Source organism: Pleurodeles waltl, chromosome 6 (genome assembly GCF_031143425.1).
Source record: "Pleurodeles waltl isolate 20211129_DDA chromosome 6, aPleWal1.hap1.20221129, whole genome shotgun sequence".
In the NCBI taxonomy this organism is placed as follows: domain Eukaryota; kingdom Metazoa; phylum Chordata; class Amphibia; order Caudata; family Salamandridae; genus Pleurodeles; species Pleurodeles waltl.
The window spans coordinates 1,541,219,712-1,541,239,330 of record NC_090445.1 but is presented as its reverse complement, the minus strand read 5'-3'; the positions used below and the strand labels follow the sequence as shown (position 1 = coordinate 1,541,239,330).

General features: G+C 46.7%; 1 protein-coding gene across 1 annotated transcript in view; it reads right to left on the bottom strand.

The window, feature by feature from the left end:
• The window catches only part of TMEM201 (transmembrane protein 201), a 167,975-nt gene that overhangs the window by 34,613 nt on the left and 113,743 nt on the right, over positions 1–19,619 (bottom strand). Inside the window, exon 7 of the mRNA XM_069241163.1 lies at positions 18,381–18,592. Within this exon, the coding sequence (XP_069097264.1) occupies positions 18,381–18,592 (212 nt within the window). The remainder of the gene's footprint in view (positions 1–18,380; positions 18,593–19,619) is intronic.

Here is a 19,619-nt window from a genome sequence, read left to right as displayed (position 1 = left end):
AACTGTCGCCTGTTCTTCCTTAAGGGTGTTGATATACTCCGCACTCTTTGACGCCATTTCCAGTCTCCTAGCTCTCCAGTCACGTAGTGTCTTCTTGGATCGGAACGAATGACAGGCTTCACAATCCTCTTCTCGTTCATCGGGAGAGAGAGACACATTACATACCAGGTGTTGGTCTGTGTATGGAAATTTCACGTGGCATCGAGGACAGAATCGGAATGGAGACCGATCCATCAGGCTTTGGCGTGGTAGGCCTGAACAGGCCAGAGTGGAGCGCTCAGGAGGGCGAAATTTGGTTTTGGACAGTACTATCGGCTCGAAAATAGATGGAAACGCGATCAAAACAATACCGATGGTCAAAGAAAGTTATCTAAAGTTTCCGAAGCGAAAATCACGGAGCGAGAGGAAACACGTCCGAACCAGACAGCGGAAAGAAAACAATCTAACAAAGGAGTTGATGCCCATGCACAGTATGACTGAGAGGAGGAGTCACTCTATCCTGTGACTCCAAAAAAGACTTCTTCCAAGAAAAACAACTTTTAACACTGAGCCCAACACTAGATGGTGGAAGCAATGCATAGCCATGCCATCGAACATATATATACAAGTTGTTTTTCTTCGAAGAAGTCTTTGAGTCACAGGACCGAGTGACTCCTCCCTTTCGGCTCCATTGCGCATGGGCATCGACTCCATCTTAGATTGTATTCCCGCATAGGGTGAGGTAGGAGTGGTAGAATGAGAATACTAAAGATGTCCATGCAATAGAATAGATATGTATGTACATAGTTTGTGCTAAAGGAATGTTTATTTACATATATACAATTTTAATTGCAACTTAAACGGCTACAGGCTCCCGGGGAGGTGGGAGGGCACATGTGAATCTGCAGCGGAACATGCCACGAACAGATGTACACTGGGTAAGTGACATTTTCCATTTGATGGCAAGTGTAGCTGCAGATACACATGATGTGCATAGACTACAAAGCAGTAATCCTCCCCAAAGTGGTGGTCAGCCTGTAGGAGTTAAAGTTGTTTAAATTAATGTTCTTAGTACAGCCTGTCCTACTGTGGTTTGTTGTGTTGCTAACACATCTACACAGAAGTGTTTGGTAAACGTATGAGGTGTAGACCAAGTGGCTGCTTTATAAATCTCCGTCATTGGTATGTTACCTAGAAAAGCCATTGTTGCTCCTTTTTTTCTAGTGGAGTGTGCCTTTGGTGTAATGGGTAACTCTCTTAGCTTTGAGGTAACAGGTTTGTATGCATTTGACTATCCATCTGGCTATGCCCTGTTTGGATATAGGGTTACCAGCATGGGGTTTCTGGAAAGCAACGAACAATTGCTTAATTTTACGAAATGGTTTTGTTCTATCTATGTAATACATTACCACTCTCTATGTCTAATGTCTGCAGTGCTCTTTCTGCTACTGAGTCTGGCAGTGGGAAGAAGACTGGGAGCTCTACAGTTTGGTTTAGATGAAACGGTGAAATGACTTTTGGCAGAAATTTTGGATTTGTGCGGTGAACCACTTTATGTTTGTGTACTTGTATAAATGATTCTTCGATAGTAAACGCCTGTATTTCGCTAACTGCTACCTTCCAAGTTAAGAATTGATTTGGCAAGAATGAATGGGTTCAAAAGGTGGGCCCATGAGTCGTGTAAGTTCAATATTAAGATTCCACAAGGGTACTGGTGGTGTTCTTGGAGTTATGATCCTTTTTAGTCCTTCCATAAAGGCTTTAATAACTGGGATTCTAAAAAGTGACTTTGTATGTTTAATCTGCAGGTAAGCAGAGATTGTAGTGAGATGAATTTTGACGGATGAAAAACCCAGATGAACGAGTTACTTACCTTCGGTAACGACTTTTCTGGTGGATACATTAGCTACCTGTGGATTCCTCACCTCATGAATACTCCCATGGCGCCAGCATTCTACGGAAATCTTCTTACTAGTCTCTGCACGTCGACGAGGACGTCACTGTCTCGCACGCGACGCCGTCTGACGTCATACAGGCAATAAGAGGTCCTCGACGACGTGCGGACGTCAGTACCAATCATTTTTTACGTGCATGAGAACAACCAGGCAATGCAATGAAAGAACAAAGCAACATCCATTATATTGTAAAAATACACCACATTGTATGAATAACTGTAAATCTTTTTTATGTACATATATATATATATATATATATATAAAACTCTTTCTTTTAAAAATATATACACACACCAAGTATATACATAAAGATATATACACATATACCCATATATATATATAAATATATTATATATATACATCTATTGCACCCTCAAAGATCAAGAGGAGCGCACTCAAGGATTACTTGGCAAGACCATAAAGGCAACGGGGAGGCGGGTGGGACCGTGAGGAATCCACAGGTAGCTAATGTATCCACCAGAAAAGTCGTTACCGAAGGTAAGTAACTCGTTCTTCTGATGGATACAACTACCTGTGGATTCCTCACCTCATGAATAGAGTCCCAAAGCAGTATCACGCCCGGCGATGGGTGCCTAAATGGTCAAACCAAGAAATCCTGCAGCACTGACCGTGCAAAATGGCCGTCCCTTCTAACCTCAGAATCTAAACAGTAATGTTTTGCAAAAGTGTGAAGGGACGACAAAGTTGCGGCCTTGCAGATGTCGACCACAGGAACACCTCTGGCTAAGGCCGAAGTGGCCGACTTAGCTCTGGTGGAATGAGCTCTAATGCCCTCAGGAGGATCCTTCTTTGCCAAAGAGTAACATATTTTAATGCAAAGAACAACCCACCTGGATAGTGTTCTCTTGTGGACTGCCTTTCCTCTCCTCTTGCCCACGTATCCAATAAACAGCTGATCCTCCAGCCTGAAATCCTTTGTTCTATTGATAAAGAAGCTCAACGCTCTCTTTGGATCCAGACGGTGCAGTCTTTCTTCCTCTTTGGAAGGATGAGGCGGAGGATAGAACGTGGACAAAGTAATTGCCTGAGCCAAATGGAAGGGTGAAACAACCTTCGGGAGGAAAGCAGCCTTGGTCCTCAACACCACCTTATCCCCATAAAAAGTTGTATAAGGGGGTTTTACTGATAAGGCCTGCAACTCACTCACTCTCCTTGCTGATGTTATAGCTATCAGGAAGACTGTTTTTAAAAACAAATACCTTAAGGGGCAAGAATGCATAGGTTCAAAAGGGGACCCCATAAGGAAAGTCAGGACTAAGGACAAATCCCATTGCGGCATAACGAATGGCTTTGGAGGATATTGATTTAGAAGACCTTTCAAGAATCTGATAACAATAGGGGATTTAAATAAAGATGGTTGGTCTGGAAGACATATGAAGGCTGACAAGGCCGATAAATAACCTTTAATGGTAGCCACTGCACAACCTTTCTGCGCCAGAGATAGAGCAAAAGACAAAACGTCCGATAGATGAGCTTGTAAAGGATCAATCTGCCTCTCTCCACACCACGCAACAAATTTAGACCACCTATTAGCGTAGATAGATTTAGTGGAGTGTCGCCTGGCCGCTAATATAACATCCACTACCTCAGGCGGGAGAGAGAAGGAACTCAGGTTGCCCCGTTCAATCTCCAGGCATGTAGGTGCAGACTCTGGAGGTTGGGGTGTAGAACCTGCCCCTGCGACTGCGAGAGGAGGTCTGCCCTGAAAGGGAGACGGAGCGGCGGGCACGTTGAGAGTTGGAGAAGGTCGGAGTACCACACCCTCCTTGGCCAATCCGGAGCTATTACGATTACTAGAGCCCGGTCTTGGCGAATCTTCCTCAATACTCGAGGAATCAAGGGTATGGGAGGAAACGCGTAAAGCAACTGGCCGCACCAGGTCATTTGAAACGCGTCCCCCAATGCTTCCTGCATCGGATACTGAAGGCTGCAGAACAACGGACAATGCGCGTTCTCTCGAGTGGCGAACAGATCTACCCGAGGAAACCCCCACTTCTGGAAGATTAAACGGACTTGATCTGGATGGAGACGCCACTCGTGGTCTGCCGAGAAGTGGCGACTGAGACTGTCCGCACGCACGTTCAAGACTCCGGCCAGATGGTTTGCTATCAAGCAAATCCGATGGTCCTTTGCCCAGGACCATAGTCGAAGAGCTTCTCTGCAGAGAAGGTACGACCCCACTCCTCCCTGCTTGTTTATGTACCACATCGTGGTAGTATTGTCCGTTAGGACCTGTACCGACTGACCACGAAGGGAAGGGAGGAAGGCCTTGAGAGCCAGACGTACAGCCCGTAACTCTAACAGATTGATGTGAAAAATCTGTTCCTCTGGAGACCAAAGACCTTTGATCTCCAGATCCCCCAGATGAGCTCCCCACCCTAGAGTGGAAGCATCCGTTATGACTGTGGCCACTGGTGGCGACTGCTGGAACGGTTTTCCTTGTGAAAGATTGTTGCTTGCAATCCACCACTTCAAATCCACAGCAGCATCTCTGGAGATCTTGACAGTACCCTCTAGATCCCCTCTGTGTTGAGACCACTGCCTTCGGAGGCACCACTGAAGAGCCCTCATGTGCCAGCGAGCATGCGTGACCAACAGAATGCAGGAGGCAAAAAGACCGAGCAGACGAAGGACCTTGAGGACTGGAACTACCGCTCCGTTTCGAAACATTGGAACCAAATCCTGAATATCTTGAATCCGCTGAGGCGGAGGAAAGGCCCGACCCAATGTCGTATCCAGTACTGCCCCTATGAACAGGAGGCGCTGAGAGGGCTCCAGGTGAGATTTGGGCTCGTTCACCGAAAAGCCCAGGTCGAACAACAACTGGGTTGTTGACTGCAGATGACGCAACACAAGCTCCGGGGACTTGGCTTTGATCAACCAATCGTCCAAGTAAGGGAATACTGCTATCCCCTTCCTTCTGAGCTCTGCCGCAACCACCGACATCACCTTCGTGAAGACTCGAGGTGCTGAAGTAAGACCAAACGGAAGGACCGCAAACTGGTAGTGTTGCGATCCCACCACAAACCGGAGATACTTCCTGTGTGACTTGAGTATCGGGATATGAAAGTAAGCATCCTGCAAGTCGACAGACACCATCCAGTCTTCCATGTTCAACGCCAAAAGCACCTGTGCTAGGGTCAGCATCTTGAACTTTTCCTGCTTGAGGAACCAATTCAAGATCCTCAGGTCCAGAATTGGTCTCAAACGACCATCCTTCTTGGGAATCAGGAAATACCTTGAGTAAACTCCTTGACCCCTTTCCTGCTCCGGGACCAACTCCACCGCGCCCTTTAAAAGGAGGACTTCCACCTCCTGTTCTAGCAACAGGAGGTGTTCTTGTGAACAATACGAAGGGCGGGGCGGGATGAGGGGCGGAAACTCCCGAAAGGGAAGGGTGTAGCCTTTTCCCACAACACTGAGAACCCAAGTGTCCGACGTAACAGTCTCCCATTTGGTGAGAAAATGCTGTAATCTTCCCCCTACAGGAGAGGAGTGAGTGGGAAATGGTGGAAGCCTAAGGCTGCTTCCCCTGCTGCACCCCGCCAGAGGATGAGGAAGAGGCAGAGTGCTGCTGAGAGGCTCCCCTGGTGCGGACCCTACCCCTCCCCCTAAAAGATCTATAGGGGTGGGAAGAGGCAGGTTGCTGATATCTTCCCCGAAAGGAAGAGGAGGAAGAGCCACGCCCAAATCCACGAAACCTCCTGAAGAATCTGGAAGAGGCCGTGGAAGAAGGAGCTTGGAGTCCCAACGACTTAGCCGTGGCCCTGCTCTCCTTAAAGCGTTCCAAGGCCGAATCAGCCTTAGCCCCAAACAGTTTGTCCCCATCAAACGGGAGATCCAACAATGTGGACTGTACATCTGCCGAAAAGCCCGAGTTACGTAGCCAGGCCTGTCTCCTTTCCACCACAGTTGTGCCCATTGCTCTGGCTACCGAGTCGGTGGTATCCAGTCCCGTCTGGATAATTTGGGTCGCAGCAGCCTGGGCATCAGAGACAAGATCCAAAAGACCCTGGGGAAGCTCTGTAAACGAAGAGGAGATGTCATCCATCAGAGCATGAATATACCTCCCCAGGATACAGGTCGCATTAGTGGCTTTTAACGCCAGACTGCAGGACGAAAAAATCTTCTTCGACTGCGCCTCTAGCTTTTTTGAGTCTCTGTCCCCAGGCACCGTCGGGAAAGAACCAGGCGCTGATTTGGACGAACAGGAGGCCTGCACAACCAAGCTCTCCGGCGTAGGGTGCCTAGATAGGAAACCAGGATCAGTTGGAGCCGTCCGATACCTCCTGGCCACGGCTCTGTGAACTGCTGGGGAAGATGCCGGCTTCTTCCACACCTCTAAAACCGGATCCAGCAGAGCGTCATTAAAAGGTAATAGAGGCTCCGCCGCGGCTGAGGCCGGATGCAACACCTCTGTCAAAAGGTTTTGTTTCGCCTCCACCACCGGCAAAGGCAGGTCCAAAAAACTAGCTGCCTTCCGTACCACTGTATGAAAGGAAGCAGCTTCCTCGGTATATTCCCCCGGGGACGAAAGGTCCCACTCAGGGGAAGTGTCCAGCCCACTGGCCGACTCCAGTCCACGCAGCCCATCACCCGAGTCCTCTAGCTCTCCTTCCTCTAGGGCTCGTTGGTACTCCTGCTCCTCTAGTACCCGGAGAGCACGCCTCCTTGAATGCAGTCGTTGCTCAATCCGCGGAGTCGACAACACCTCCGCCGAAGTCGGAGATCGGCGCCGATCTTCCGAAGCCACCGACGCCTCATCCGGCGCCACAGGTAACTTCGGCGCCGACTGAAGAGCAGATGAAACGGATGGACCCACCGGAGTCACAGGCCGAAATCTCGACGTCGACGGGATGGAAATCCCTGGGGCCAATCCCTCCGAAGCCATCGGAGCGGCCACCGGCGCCGACACTGGCGCCGAGCCCACGTTCCCAAACGGGAGAAAGGGCATAAAGGGTGCCGGCCGAAGAGGCGCAGGATCACCCAAAGAAAAGGCCAAAGGCCCAGCCGGAGCACCCCCTGGAGCCATCTGTTGGAAGATGGCATACATCGCATTCAAGAATGCGGAACTATCGGCTCCAGGGGTGGGAAAAGCCGGATACTGGGGTGCCTGACTCGGAGGCGACCCCGACGCCGGCCTCGGCGTCTGCGCCGGAGAAAACACCTGAGGCTCCAATACCTCAATCACCGACGCCTGTCCAGGCGAAGTTGGAGACGTCGGAGAGAGCAACGGCGTCGAAGGATGCGGCGTCACCGTGGGGCTGACCTCCCATGTCCTCCGGCGCCGATCCGGAGACCTGGAACGAGCCTCCCTTGAATGACGCCGAGATTCTCTACGGCGCCGGGAGTCTCGATGACGCCGATGTCTTGGAGAAGACTTTTTCTTGTGATGCTTCTCCTTTGACTTGGCCATAAACAGCTTCGCCTCGCGTTCTTTAATGGCCTTCGGATTCATGTGCTGACACGAATCACAAGTCGAGACGTCGTGGTCGGAGCTCAAACACCAAAGGCAATCGGAATGAGGATCCGTCACCGACATCTTGCCTCCACACTCACGACAAGGCTTAAATCCAGACTTTCTCTGCGACATTATTTCCACAGAGAAAGAGTACGCAGCAAGATATACACTGTAACCGCAAGAGTAACAGTTGCTCCCTCGAAGATAACCGTTTCGAATGCACGGAAAAAAGGGAACTGACGTCCGCACGTCGTCGAGGACCTCTTATTGCCTGTATGACGTCAGACGGCGTCGCGTGCGAGACAGTGACGTCCTCGTCGACGTGCAGAGACTAGTAAGAAGATTTCCGTAGAATGCTGGCGCCATGGGAGTATTCATGAGGTGAGGAATCCACAGGTAGTTGTATCCATCAGAACTGCTTTTTGTAGGTGTAGTAAATAACTCACAATGTTTTGTATAGAAGCATCTAACGGTGTGATTTGGTTTGCTTGGCAGTAGAAAACAAACCTTTTTCATTTATTAGCATAACGATGCCTTATTGTCGGTTTTCTTGCCTATTTAATGACTTCCATACACTCGTTTGAAAGGTTTAGATAGCCAAATTCAATGACTTCAGGAGCCAGATTGCTAGGTTCAGCGATGCTGGATTGGGGTGTCTGATCTGTTGTTTGTGTTGTGTTAACAGATCTGGTCTGTTTGGGAGTTTGATGTGAGGTACTACTGAGAAGTCCAACATTGTGGTGTACCACGGCTGGCGAGCCCATGTTGGTGCTATGAGTATTAGTTTGAGTTTGTTTTGACTCAGTTTGTTGACTAGGAAAGGAATGAGTGGGAGAGGGGGAAAAGCCTAAGCAAATATCCCTGACCAATTGATCCATAGAGCATTGCCCTTGGACTGAGGGTGTGGGTACCTGGATGCGAAGTTTTGGCATTTTTGAGTTTTGTTTTGTCGCAAACAGATCTAGGTCTGGTGTTCCCCAGCAGTAAAAGTATTCTTGTAGAATCTGGGGATGTATTTCCCACTCGTGAGTTTGCTGGTGATCTCGACTGAGATTGTCGGCTAACTGATTGTGAATGCCTGGTATATAATGCGCTATCAGGCGAATGTTGTGAATTGCCCAATGCCAAATGTTTTGTGCTAGGAGGCATAGTTGTGATGAGTGCCCCCCCCGTTTGTTTAGACAGTACATTGTTGTCATATTGACTGTCTTGACAAGAATGTGTTTGTGGACTAGAAGGGGTTGAAAGGCTCTTAGTGCTAGGGAGACCGCTAGCAGTTCTAAGTGATTTATGTGTAGTTGTTTTTGTTGATTGTCCTATTGTCCTTGTATATTGTGATTGTTGAAGTGTGCTCCCCGCCCAATCATTGAAGCATCTGTTGTGAGGCAATGGGTATTGAAATGTCCGCCCTTTGTTTAAATTTACAGGGTTCCACCACTGAAGCAAAAACTGTCTGGCAGGCTATCAACACTAGATCCTGAAGCTGACCCTGTGCCTGCGTCCATTGTTTTGCTAGACACTGCTGTAATGGCCGCATGTGTAGCCGTGCGTTTGGGACAATAGCGATGCATGATGCCATCATGCCTAGGAGCTTCATGACAAGTCTGACTGTGTACTGGTGATTTGGTTGTATGTTTGACACCACAGTTTGAAATGATTGTACTCTCTGTGGGCTTGGAGTGGCAATTGCTTTTTGTGTGTTAAGTGTTGCTCCCAAGTATTGTTGTAGTTGGGATGGTTGCAAGTGAGATTTTTGGTAATTTACAGAGAAGCCTAGTTTGTGTAGGGTATCTATTACATACTGCGTGTGATTTTGACACAGGTGTCGAGTGTTGGCTTTTATTAGCCAATCGTCGAGATGTGGGAGTACGTGCATGTGATGTCTCCTTATATGAGCTGCTACTACAGCAAGGCATTTTGTAAATACTCTGGGTGCTGTTATCCCGAAGGGCAGTACCTTGAATTGATAGTGTTTGCCCTGTATAACAAATCGGAGGTATTTTCTGTGAGATGGATGGATGGGTATATGGAAATACGCATCTTTTAGATCCAATGTTGCCATGTATTCTCCATGTTTCAGTAAAGGAACTACATCTTGTAGTGTGACCATGTGGAAATGTTCTGATTTGATGAAGAGGTTTAATGTCCTGAGATCTAGAATTGGTCTTAGTGTTTTGTCTTTTTTGGGAATAAGGAAATATAGAGAATAAACCCCTGTTTCTTTTTGGTGGTGAGGTACTAGTTCTATGGCTTGTTTTGTTAATAGTGCTTGTACCTCTATTTGTAATAGTTCTAGATGTTGTGCCGACAGTTTGTGCGCTTTTGGGGGAACATCTGGAGGGAAATGTGTGAACTCTGTGCAGTAACCATGTTGGATAATTGATAGAACCCATGTGTCCGTGGTTATGTCTGTCCAGTGTTTGTGGTAAAGTGTTAATCTTGCCCCTACTGGTGATGCATGTTGGGGAAGGGTGACATTGGAGTCACTGTTTGTTGCTGGGGGCCTGTTTGGTAGGCTGAAACTTTCCCCTTGATCTTGGGAATTGTCCCCTGAATGGTCCGCGAAACCCCCCTCCCTGATATTGGGACTGGTAGGTGGGTTTTGCTTGAGAGGTGGATGCCTCTGAAGGTAGCCGTCAAAAACCTCCCCTAAATTGTGGTTTTCTAAATGTCCCCCTATACTGGGAAGAGTAGAGCGCGCCCATGGCTTTGGCCGTGTCAGTGTCCTTCTTCATCTTTCAATGGCTGTGTCCACTTCCGGCCCAAACAGTTGCTGCTGATTAAATGACATGTTTAATACTGCCTGCTGTATTTCAGGTTTGAATCCTGAGCTTCGTAACCAAGCATTTCTCCTGAATGTGACTGCCGTGTTTACAGTTCTTGCGGCAGTGTTGGCGGAGTCCAGTGCCGAACGAATCTGATTGTTGGAGATGGCTTGCCCTTCCTCTACCACCTGTTGAGCCAGTTTCTGATACTCTTTAGGTAGATGCTGAATGATGTCACTCATTTCATCCTTGTGAGCTCGGTCGCAACGGGCGAGGAGGGTCTGTGAATTTGCAATACGCCATTGGTTGGCAGCTTGCGACGCCACCCTCTTTCCCGCTGCGTCAAACTTGCAACTTTCTTTATCAGGATGTAGTGCATCTCCTGATGATTGCGAGTTTGCACGTTTCCTTGTGGCACCAACCACTACAGAGTCTGGTGGGAGCTGCTGCGTAATGAACACTGGGTCCGACAGGGGTGGTTTGTACTTTTTTTCCACCTGCGGTGTGATGGCTCTTCCTTTGACCGGCTCTTGAAACACTTGCTGTGCATGCTTAAGCATGCCAGGTAGCATAGGCAGGCTTTGATATGACGCATGCGAGGAAGCCAGGGTATTGAAAAGGAAGTCATCCTCCACTGGTTCCGAATGCATAGTGACATTATGGAATGTCGCAGCCCTGGCCAAGACTTGGGAATAAGAGGTGTTATCCTCTGGTGGAGATGGTTTTGAGGGGTAGCACTCAGGGCTATTGTCCGAAACCGGGGGATCGTAGGAGGTCCCAGGGTTCTACTTAATCCATCACCCGGTGACTGTGCAGTTGGTGTGCCATTTGGTGACCCTGTCCTTTGTGGTGAATGTGGTGGCGATATTTCTGGCTCTTGGCTGATCAGTTTCAGTCTCTGTGGTTGAAAAGCCAATTTTCTCTTAAATTTGAGAGGAGGGGCTGTTTGAATCCTTCCAGTATCCTTATGGATCTGTATTCTTGTTTGATTTTGATCAACCTCTTCAATATCCAGCTCCTCTTCAAACCTATGCCTCTCCTTCAGTTGTTTGGAGAGACCATGTTCCTCTGTATAAGAGGTCTTTTTTTTTTCGACACCGAAATGCCCATTGTGATGGTTGGCCTCGGCTCTGAAAGGCTCTTTCGAGGCTTAGTGGCTTCAACCAGGCTATGTCTGCTTTTTTCAACGCCGGTTTCTCGACTCGAGTTGGAAGACTTCGGCACGATTTTGGCATTCTTCGGTGCCGAAGGTGTTGCTTGGTCACCGCTTTTTCTATGGGTCGAGCCATGACCTTCAAGTAGTGGCGTCCCAGAGGCCTTTTGTTTTTTTGGCTGACTTTGGGGTTGTGTCGGGGCAGGCGTACTCACTTTTTGGCCCGCTGTCAGTCTCCGTCTGAGTCGTCCGATTCCGATCCCTGGATGGAGATAGCCTTTTCCTCCTCTTCGACGTCGAGGTGTGACGATTTCAAATGCCATCTGCAAGCGTCTCGCCCCCCGATCTCTTAAGGTGTTTTTCGACTCAAAGGCCTTGCAGGCCTCGCAAGTATCCTCTCTGTGCTCTGGTGACAGACACAGATTACAGATCTGATGCTGGTCTGTGTATGGATACTTAGCGTGGGACGTCGGACAGAAACAGAAGGGGGTCTGGTCCATGAGGCTTTGACGACAGGTGTGGTCGGGCCGACCAGGCCTCGGCTGGGCGAGGAAGCCCCGAAGGGCCACCGAAGCGGTTGTCTCGTCGGTGCTGATGTATCGATTGAAGATATTACCCGAACGCAACAATACAGACGGGTTTTCCATGATTTTAATACTTTCCTGATTCGAATCACGTAACGAAGAGGAACACGCCCGAACCCGATGGCGGAAAGAAAACAATCTAAGATGGAGTCGATGCCCATGCGCAATGGAGCCTTAAGGGAGGAGTCGGTCCCGTGACTCGAAAAGACTTCTTCGAAGAAAAACAAAACTTGTAACACTCCGAGCCCAACACTAGATGGCAGGAACAGTGCACAGCATGTGAATCTGCAGCTACACATGCCATCGAACATATATACATACACAAACAAACACACACATATATATACATACATTTTACTAAAACCAAAGGATATAGGGACGTTCTAGTTAGGCTCACATTATAAACGTACAAAACCATAGGAAATCAGCTATTCAAGTTATTTCTAGTGTTTTTGCCTAGAGTCTATCTCCTCTTTGCAGCCATTGAAAAACAGGTTCCACAGGCTCAGAACTGTGCTGCTTGCTGATCGTTTAGGATTTCGGTTCAGACGTCTATTTTTTTTGTGCCAGTGGTTTTGGTGCCGAAGGTTTCAGGTCCTAAGAAGGTGGTTTTAACATGAAGGTGCAGCAGGGTTTTGATGCCGAGGGTTTCAGCTTTGAGGGGCGGCTCAGCTCTCATGCAGGAGGAGTGTTTGGGAGCTTGCTGCCTGTGCGGTTACTTTTTAGCACCAAAGGGCTCAGAGGCAGATTTTGCCTGATATGGGATAGGTAGGCGACCCTTTGCGCTGGTCTGGGTGGGTGGTGGGGGCACAGTACGCACAGCTTGACCTAGTGTGTGACCCTGCATTGGAGCCGGAGTGGTTGTCGGGGTAGAAGGTGCCTCCATCTGCAGCAGACGCCTGGGCCTCCTCTTAAAGGTCCTTGGGTCCAAAGAGTTCTGGAATGAAAGGATTTGTAGGCCTCACAGGTAGCCTCCTTGCGGTCAAGGGAGAGGCACAAGTTACACATCTGATGGAGATCGGTGCATGAGTCCTTTGCGTGGCAGCGAGGACAGAAGCAGAAAGGTGTCTGTTCCATTACTGGAATACTATGTTGCGAAGGGAACGTCAAAGATTAAAAGACCGCCCCAGAGGGCTAAGGCCCACAGCCTTCTCGAGTCACTTTGACTAAGACAACTTAGATGAATGGACTACGGAGACAGAAAAAGTCACGATTGACGGTAAAGCCCAAGAAAGAATAAGCAACAATGGTTTCAAACCGGAGCAGGTGAGCACACATCTGAACCAGACAGCAGAAGATAACAATCTAACAATGGAGCCTTCGTTTGCCAGCAAGAGGAGTCACCACTCTATCTCATGATTCGCAAGGCTTTCTTCGAAAGAAAAACAACTTGCACACATCTGAGCCCAATACTAGTAGATGGGAGGATTATGCCAAGCATGTGTATCTACAGCCACATACGCCTTGAACACAGCTGTACCGCAGCCCTTGTCAAGACAACGTGAAAATTAATTGTTTTGCCAAAAGGAGGCACTTGGAGACATTGCTGGCAAAGTAGGAGAATTACATTTTGTCTAATTTGGTATATTATCTTGATGAGTGCACCACTGCACTGTGATATCCCATTCTAGAGAGCTGTTATGCTTCTGAGTTGCGTTGCTTTTGAATACATTCCTTTGGTGCACTACATGTCCTAGAAGCTGCGAGTAGCTAATATTTTCTCAGTAAGTTGTCTATTGGAATAGAACCTCACTTCAGTAGAGGTGCTATTGAAGATAACAGAAGCACCTTTGAAGGTGGATAAGGTCAAAGTTATCAGACAGTGATATATGAAATCTTTCTATCTTGAAGGAGAGTAACAAGAACATTTGTAATCAGTTATGGTGGGAGTGCCTTACATACTTTGAAGGCAGAGTCTTCTCAAAAGGTGGACTGGTTATGGGTCTACCTCCCAAAAATATGCATCTCAACAGTAACTGGCAGGACCAGTAGTATTTTCATCTGTTAACTTATCTTAAGGCCCCCAAAAAAACATTTTTTTAGGCGAGAGATGGTAGTTAACAGTGGCAGGTGTTCTTTCTCTTGCCCTCCCAACTTCCTATTATTCAACCTGACTGTCCTGTGGTTTGACGGAAGAAACCGTAATGCCTGGTAAAGGTGTGTACGGATATTAATGTAGCAGAAAACCTCACACCACTGCAGTCATGGTGGCCCCTGATTTGGATGAATGGACCCTAAGGTCATCAGGAGACTCCTTTTGGCCAGGGAACATGTTCTTATGCACAGTACAGATGCAGATGAGATTTGCTTCTGGACCACCTCTCCCTTCTAAGTACAGACAAAGCAGATAACAGGCTAATCGCCCACCCATTGCTCTCATGTCAAAGTTAGGAGCTCTTCGAGTGCCAGTAAGTGGAGGTTCTTCTCCTTCGTGGGACAAGCAGAGGAAACAAGACGCAGGGAGAATAAAGAGCTGTCCCAAATTTAAGGGTGACACCACTTTTGGCAAAAATAAAGCCAGATATCGCAAAACCAATTTATCCAGAGAAAAGGTGGTGTACAGAAGTTGCACTGACAGCACCTGCAGCTCGCTGACATGGCAAACAGAAGTAATTGTAATAAGAAATAACATCTTGATGGGCAGTAACCTCGGAAAAACACCTTATGACCTAAAAGACCGTGCACATGAAGAACATAAGGAGCAAAGTAAGGCCCTACTGAGGCATAATTAACGATGCAGAGGAAAAGATGTAGTTGAGAGACCCTCATAAAACATCACAACAGGTGACATAAATAAGAAAGGCTGATGAGGCAAACAGAAAGGTAGGCATAATTGACAAACTTTAACAGTGCCCAGTACAATGTCTTGCTTGGCCAGTGACAGACTAAACCATCTGACAGTTTGTCCTGCAGAAGGTCAACTTGGTAACTTTACACCAGGCAACAAATTTGGTCCAAGGATTGGAATAATCAGATTTGGTTGATGTGCATCTAGTGGAAAGAACAATAACCACTTTTCAGCAGGTAAATCAAATCTACTCAATCACCACACATAGATGTCTAGGTAGTGGAGATTGGGGTGCAGGACCTTGTCCTGTTGCTGAGACAGGAGATTTTACCAAAGAAGCAGCCGAATCAAGAGATAGATAGAAATGGTAAAAGATCAAGCTCAACCAATGAGGGTACAACTCTCTCCTGGTTCAATTTGGAGTTATCAAGATGATCTCAGCCCAGTCTACTCTGGCCTCTTCTGTCTCTTTTTCGGAAGATCAAAGTGGGAAGGAGTACTTGATGTATGTTATAATGAAAAGGGAACGCATCTCCATAGGAACCTCATGGCATAAACTACATTATGCAAAAATCATGCCAAATCACGTTTGCGGTGACTGAGTCATGTCCAGATGCTAGACACAACAGCCAACATGTGGCTGTGTGATTAACATCCGCTACCTGAAGCCGCAGGACAAGTTAAGTCCTCTTCTGGTCGAAGGGGACATTTACCTATGAGATAGTGAACTCGCCAACATATGTGCCTTAATGATTATAAGCTTACTATAAAAATACTAATACTCATGTTGCATTAACATGCTCAGTCACACACTAAATCTATTAAGACTTGCCTTCTGGTACCTCCTTGAAGACCACGAAGGTCTTATTGCTGCACATTCACACACATTTTAAATCAACTATAGTTCACTTATTCCATGTTGAATTCTGTACTAATCTGCTGAGCTGGCTAGGAAAGCCCAGTGGTGTGGAATTTATTAAAATATCTACTTGTCCAGGGGACAGGTTGCTTCTCAAATCTACTTGTCCTGTAAAATGATCTACTTGTCCCTTTGGTGCCATGTAGTGTGGCGCCAAATTATGGCAGTAATCTCATTATGCAAGAGCTCTGATAATAACCTCTCTGATTATGCCAGGGCTACTATCATAGTAGGGCTTGAATACTTGCAGTTTCAATCCCTACTGTAGCAATTTCCTTATTTTGCCACCTTTCTGCAGATCTGCATACTGGGGCTGGAGGAAGCAGTAAGCAATAGTTCCAGGGCTGGAATGCCTTTGAGTCTGCAAACCTACTAACCTATATGTTTTAAAGATTTTCACCAGCTTCTCTCTAATATTTTCCCATAATAAGAAAGGTTGGACATTTACTCCTGACAATGGCAGAATTAGAACTTCTTCCAGGGTGGGGAAGAAAGTGGCCGGAGGGAAAATGAACTTGCAAATGCTCAATAGATTTTCACATGAGCAAATCTACACATGCGTATTTACCCATGCTAAAATACAGTTTACAAATATTTTATAGGGGTACGACATATACCATGGGTGCACTTTTATGACTTTCTTTAAGAATCTGGGGCCACATGTAGGTAGGTTCAGATTTGCGACCCGCAAATTGCGAGTCAGAGCGAGTCACAATTTGCGAGTCGCAAATCCGAATGTAGGATGGTGTCCCTGACACCATCCTACATTCGCAAGGGCTTCGCAAATGCCCACCTCATGAATAATCATGAGGTGTGTCGCAATTTGCGACCCCCTTGCGAATGGCGGCCCTCACAGGGATGGTGGCCTGCTGGAGACAGCAGACCACCATGTCTGTGACTGCTTTTCAATAAAGCAGTTTTTTTTTTTGTAATGCAGCCCGTTTTCCTTAAAGGAAAACGAGATGCATTACAAAAACTAAAAATTAAACGTTTTCGTTTCATTTTTTCAGAGCAGGCAGTGGTCCGTAGGACCACTGCCTGCTCTGAAAAAATGTTTACAGTGACATTCACAATGGGGAAGGGGTCCCATGGGGACCCCTTCCCTTTTGCGAAAGTGTTAGTACCCATTTGAAATGGGTGCAAATTGCGATTGGTTTGCGCCCGAGTTCGCAGAACAATCCTACATTGCACTGCAAGTCGCAATTAGGAAGGGAATACCCCTGTGGCAGAGATCAAGGCAAGTTTTGTTTTTGCTGAGAGGTATTTTATCATGGTCACAGACTGCCTTAATGTGCTGACATCTCCCGCAGGCTTTCCAAGGACTAAAATAAATAAAACATTTCAAAACATTTTACGTTAAAGAAAGGAGGTCACTCATCCGGCCATGTCAGAATAGGAGATGGCCTGTGAGCACCGCACAGCAGGCAACTGGACAGTCTAGGTGGGCTGGTGTGAATATGAAGTTGACAATACTCCTCCTTCTATGAATACAGTCTTCTCACTGATTTGGTGTTTCATGAACTCAGCCTTCAAGAAGGACATGCTAGTTTCATGAGCGAAATAAAGGCTCATCCCTGGCAGCCTCAGGAGTAGGCTATGGTCTGCTACATGGTCTAAGTCGCCTGTTCCATCAGACATTCTAGTGTTCACTCACTCCTAAGAGCACGAGGGCGCCACTAGATCGCTGAAACAATTTCTTCTCCATTCCAGTTGCACAGAAAAGGTTTTGAAGACCTCTAGTTGAGAGCCAGAAGCAAAATCTTTCCTATGTTAACTTACATGTGCTGTTGGTGTACTCAGCCCTTGCAAGAAAGTCTCTAGAATCAGCAAGACTATGTAGTGAAGAAAATTAGTTATACTCGGGAGCCCAGCTGATGACTTCAGCTATCCTGGGGTGTGTTGAAATACATGGCACTGGCATCCTGGGAACAATCTGGTATGATCCCAGTAGAATGGGATCTGTCTGTAGCAGATTAAGTAAGTCCATGAACCAATAATGACTTTTGTCCTATTTGTGGCACCTTTTGCATTGTTTGGCTGGGTGCACCCTCTTGGTTGTCTTTTGCCTGCGGGGCTATGTAATGGTATATGGCCCAACGCCTCTGTATGTGTATTCTTGTTTTTCCTTTCCTGCTCATATAGAACACTGAAGTTCTGCTGACAGTCTTTATCACTAAGAATGAACCTTTCACGCAGGTTAAGTATGAGCGTAGCTTCCATCTGAAAGCCCTCAGTTCCAAAAGCATTGATCTGTATGCTCGTCTCCTGTTCAGACCACAGCACTTTCACAAGGGCATATTAGATCAGATGAGGGACCCATTTGTTCAATTTTGTGTTGTCAGTGTCTTCACAACTGTACACTCAAACTGGAATAACCACAATCAAAAAGCAAGCTTACAGAAGGATCATAATAGGGCTTTTTTAACTGGCGGGCTGGGACCACAGTGGGGGCCTGAAAATTGTTTTACACTGGAGGGTCATTTGGAGGACCAAGATAATCAATAATAGAACAAAGCGAAGTATTAACTTAATTGTTACTTGTATTTTCACCATTAAATAAAGATACATAGGACTACCTCATTGAAAGGTCTTAAAAAAAAAAAAAAAAAAACAGTTCTCAAATGCATGGCGAGACGCGAGAACAGAATAAATACTTCACAAAGAAACACCTTGTGCCTTCTTTGGTAACAGACCCGCAACACCTCAGGGAAGTAACAACATTCCCATACATTACAAGTAGTTTTTTGAAGCGTACCTGCTCTGGCCAGAGATGGGATGGTGCCAAGGGAAAGTGCCCTATTCAAGCGTCCACGAAGAGAGGAAGGGGAGGACCGCCTTGGGTTGCGGTAAAAATTCTGGTTCATCATCTGGAGCATGCCAGGAGGAGTCAGCAGAAACGGCAATGGGTCAGAGGAATCCCTTGGAACAGTATTTTGAAATGGGGTCAACGAATCACCGGACAGAAACCTGCAAAATAAAGAGACTGGCTCAACACAATTGATGTACCCTATTAACCCCTCGAGTGGGCATCTACCCAGCTGAAGTCTCAAACACTGGAGCATTGCCTTTCGAAGACATGAACAGACCACTGATGGGGTTTGTCCATAGATACTGTACCATGGGCACCACAAAGTCTTTTTCTTTTTTTTTTTGTTAAAAAAAGAGTATGACTCCTACTTACCCACCCACACCAGAAAAGGGAGCCCCAGGTAAGCAGCTGCTAACGGATCATATGACAGAGCAACTGATAAGACAAACTCCTGCCTGCCACTGTGCAGAGGGAGCTACTATGTAGGAGGGTAGGAAAACAGACTGAAATAATCAGCAGATTGACTAGATCCTAATGGGTGGTCCTTCCAACACTCACTGTGACATATAATAAATACACAGAATTACACTTAAGTGCCAACTAGTTTCTCCCAAACAGCTTTTACATCCAATGGTTTTGGTGTTAAGTGCAACAAAGGATTAAGAGAGGAGTAAAGGAGGCATTACAATTCCTGCTCTCAAGTCATTAAAATAAAGCACGCTTACCTGCACAGTATGCGTGGACACAGCCCCGGGAAAGAGGCAACATCCTTGTGGCCCCAGAAAACATGGAAAATGTTGGTATTCACCAACTTGCTAAAGGCAGATGATATCTATACTTGGAGATTCTTGTGAATATCCTTCTGGATCCACTCACCTGCCAAGTTTGTAATGCAGGCACCCAAAGTAAATGCAGGTGTACAGGACTCTGGCAAAATCAAGAATCTGCTCCACCAAATATATCGGAGATGGAACACACATGATCCTTAAAAGCATATCAAAGACAAACCTGGCCCCACACACAATTTCATTTGGAAAGATGACTGGATAACTCCTTAATCAAAATTTGGCAAATACACATCTGGAGCTTTAGGGCCATCCAGACCGACATGTGTATGCTGCCTAGGTATCTATGCAGAGACAAGTTCTGTTTTGTAAAGATAACAACAAATGAACACATTCAGTG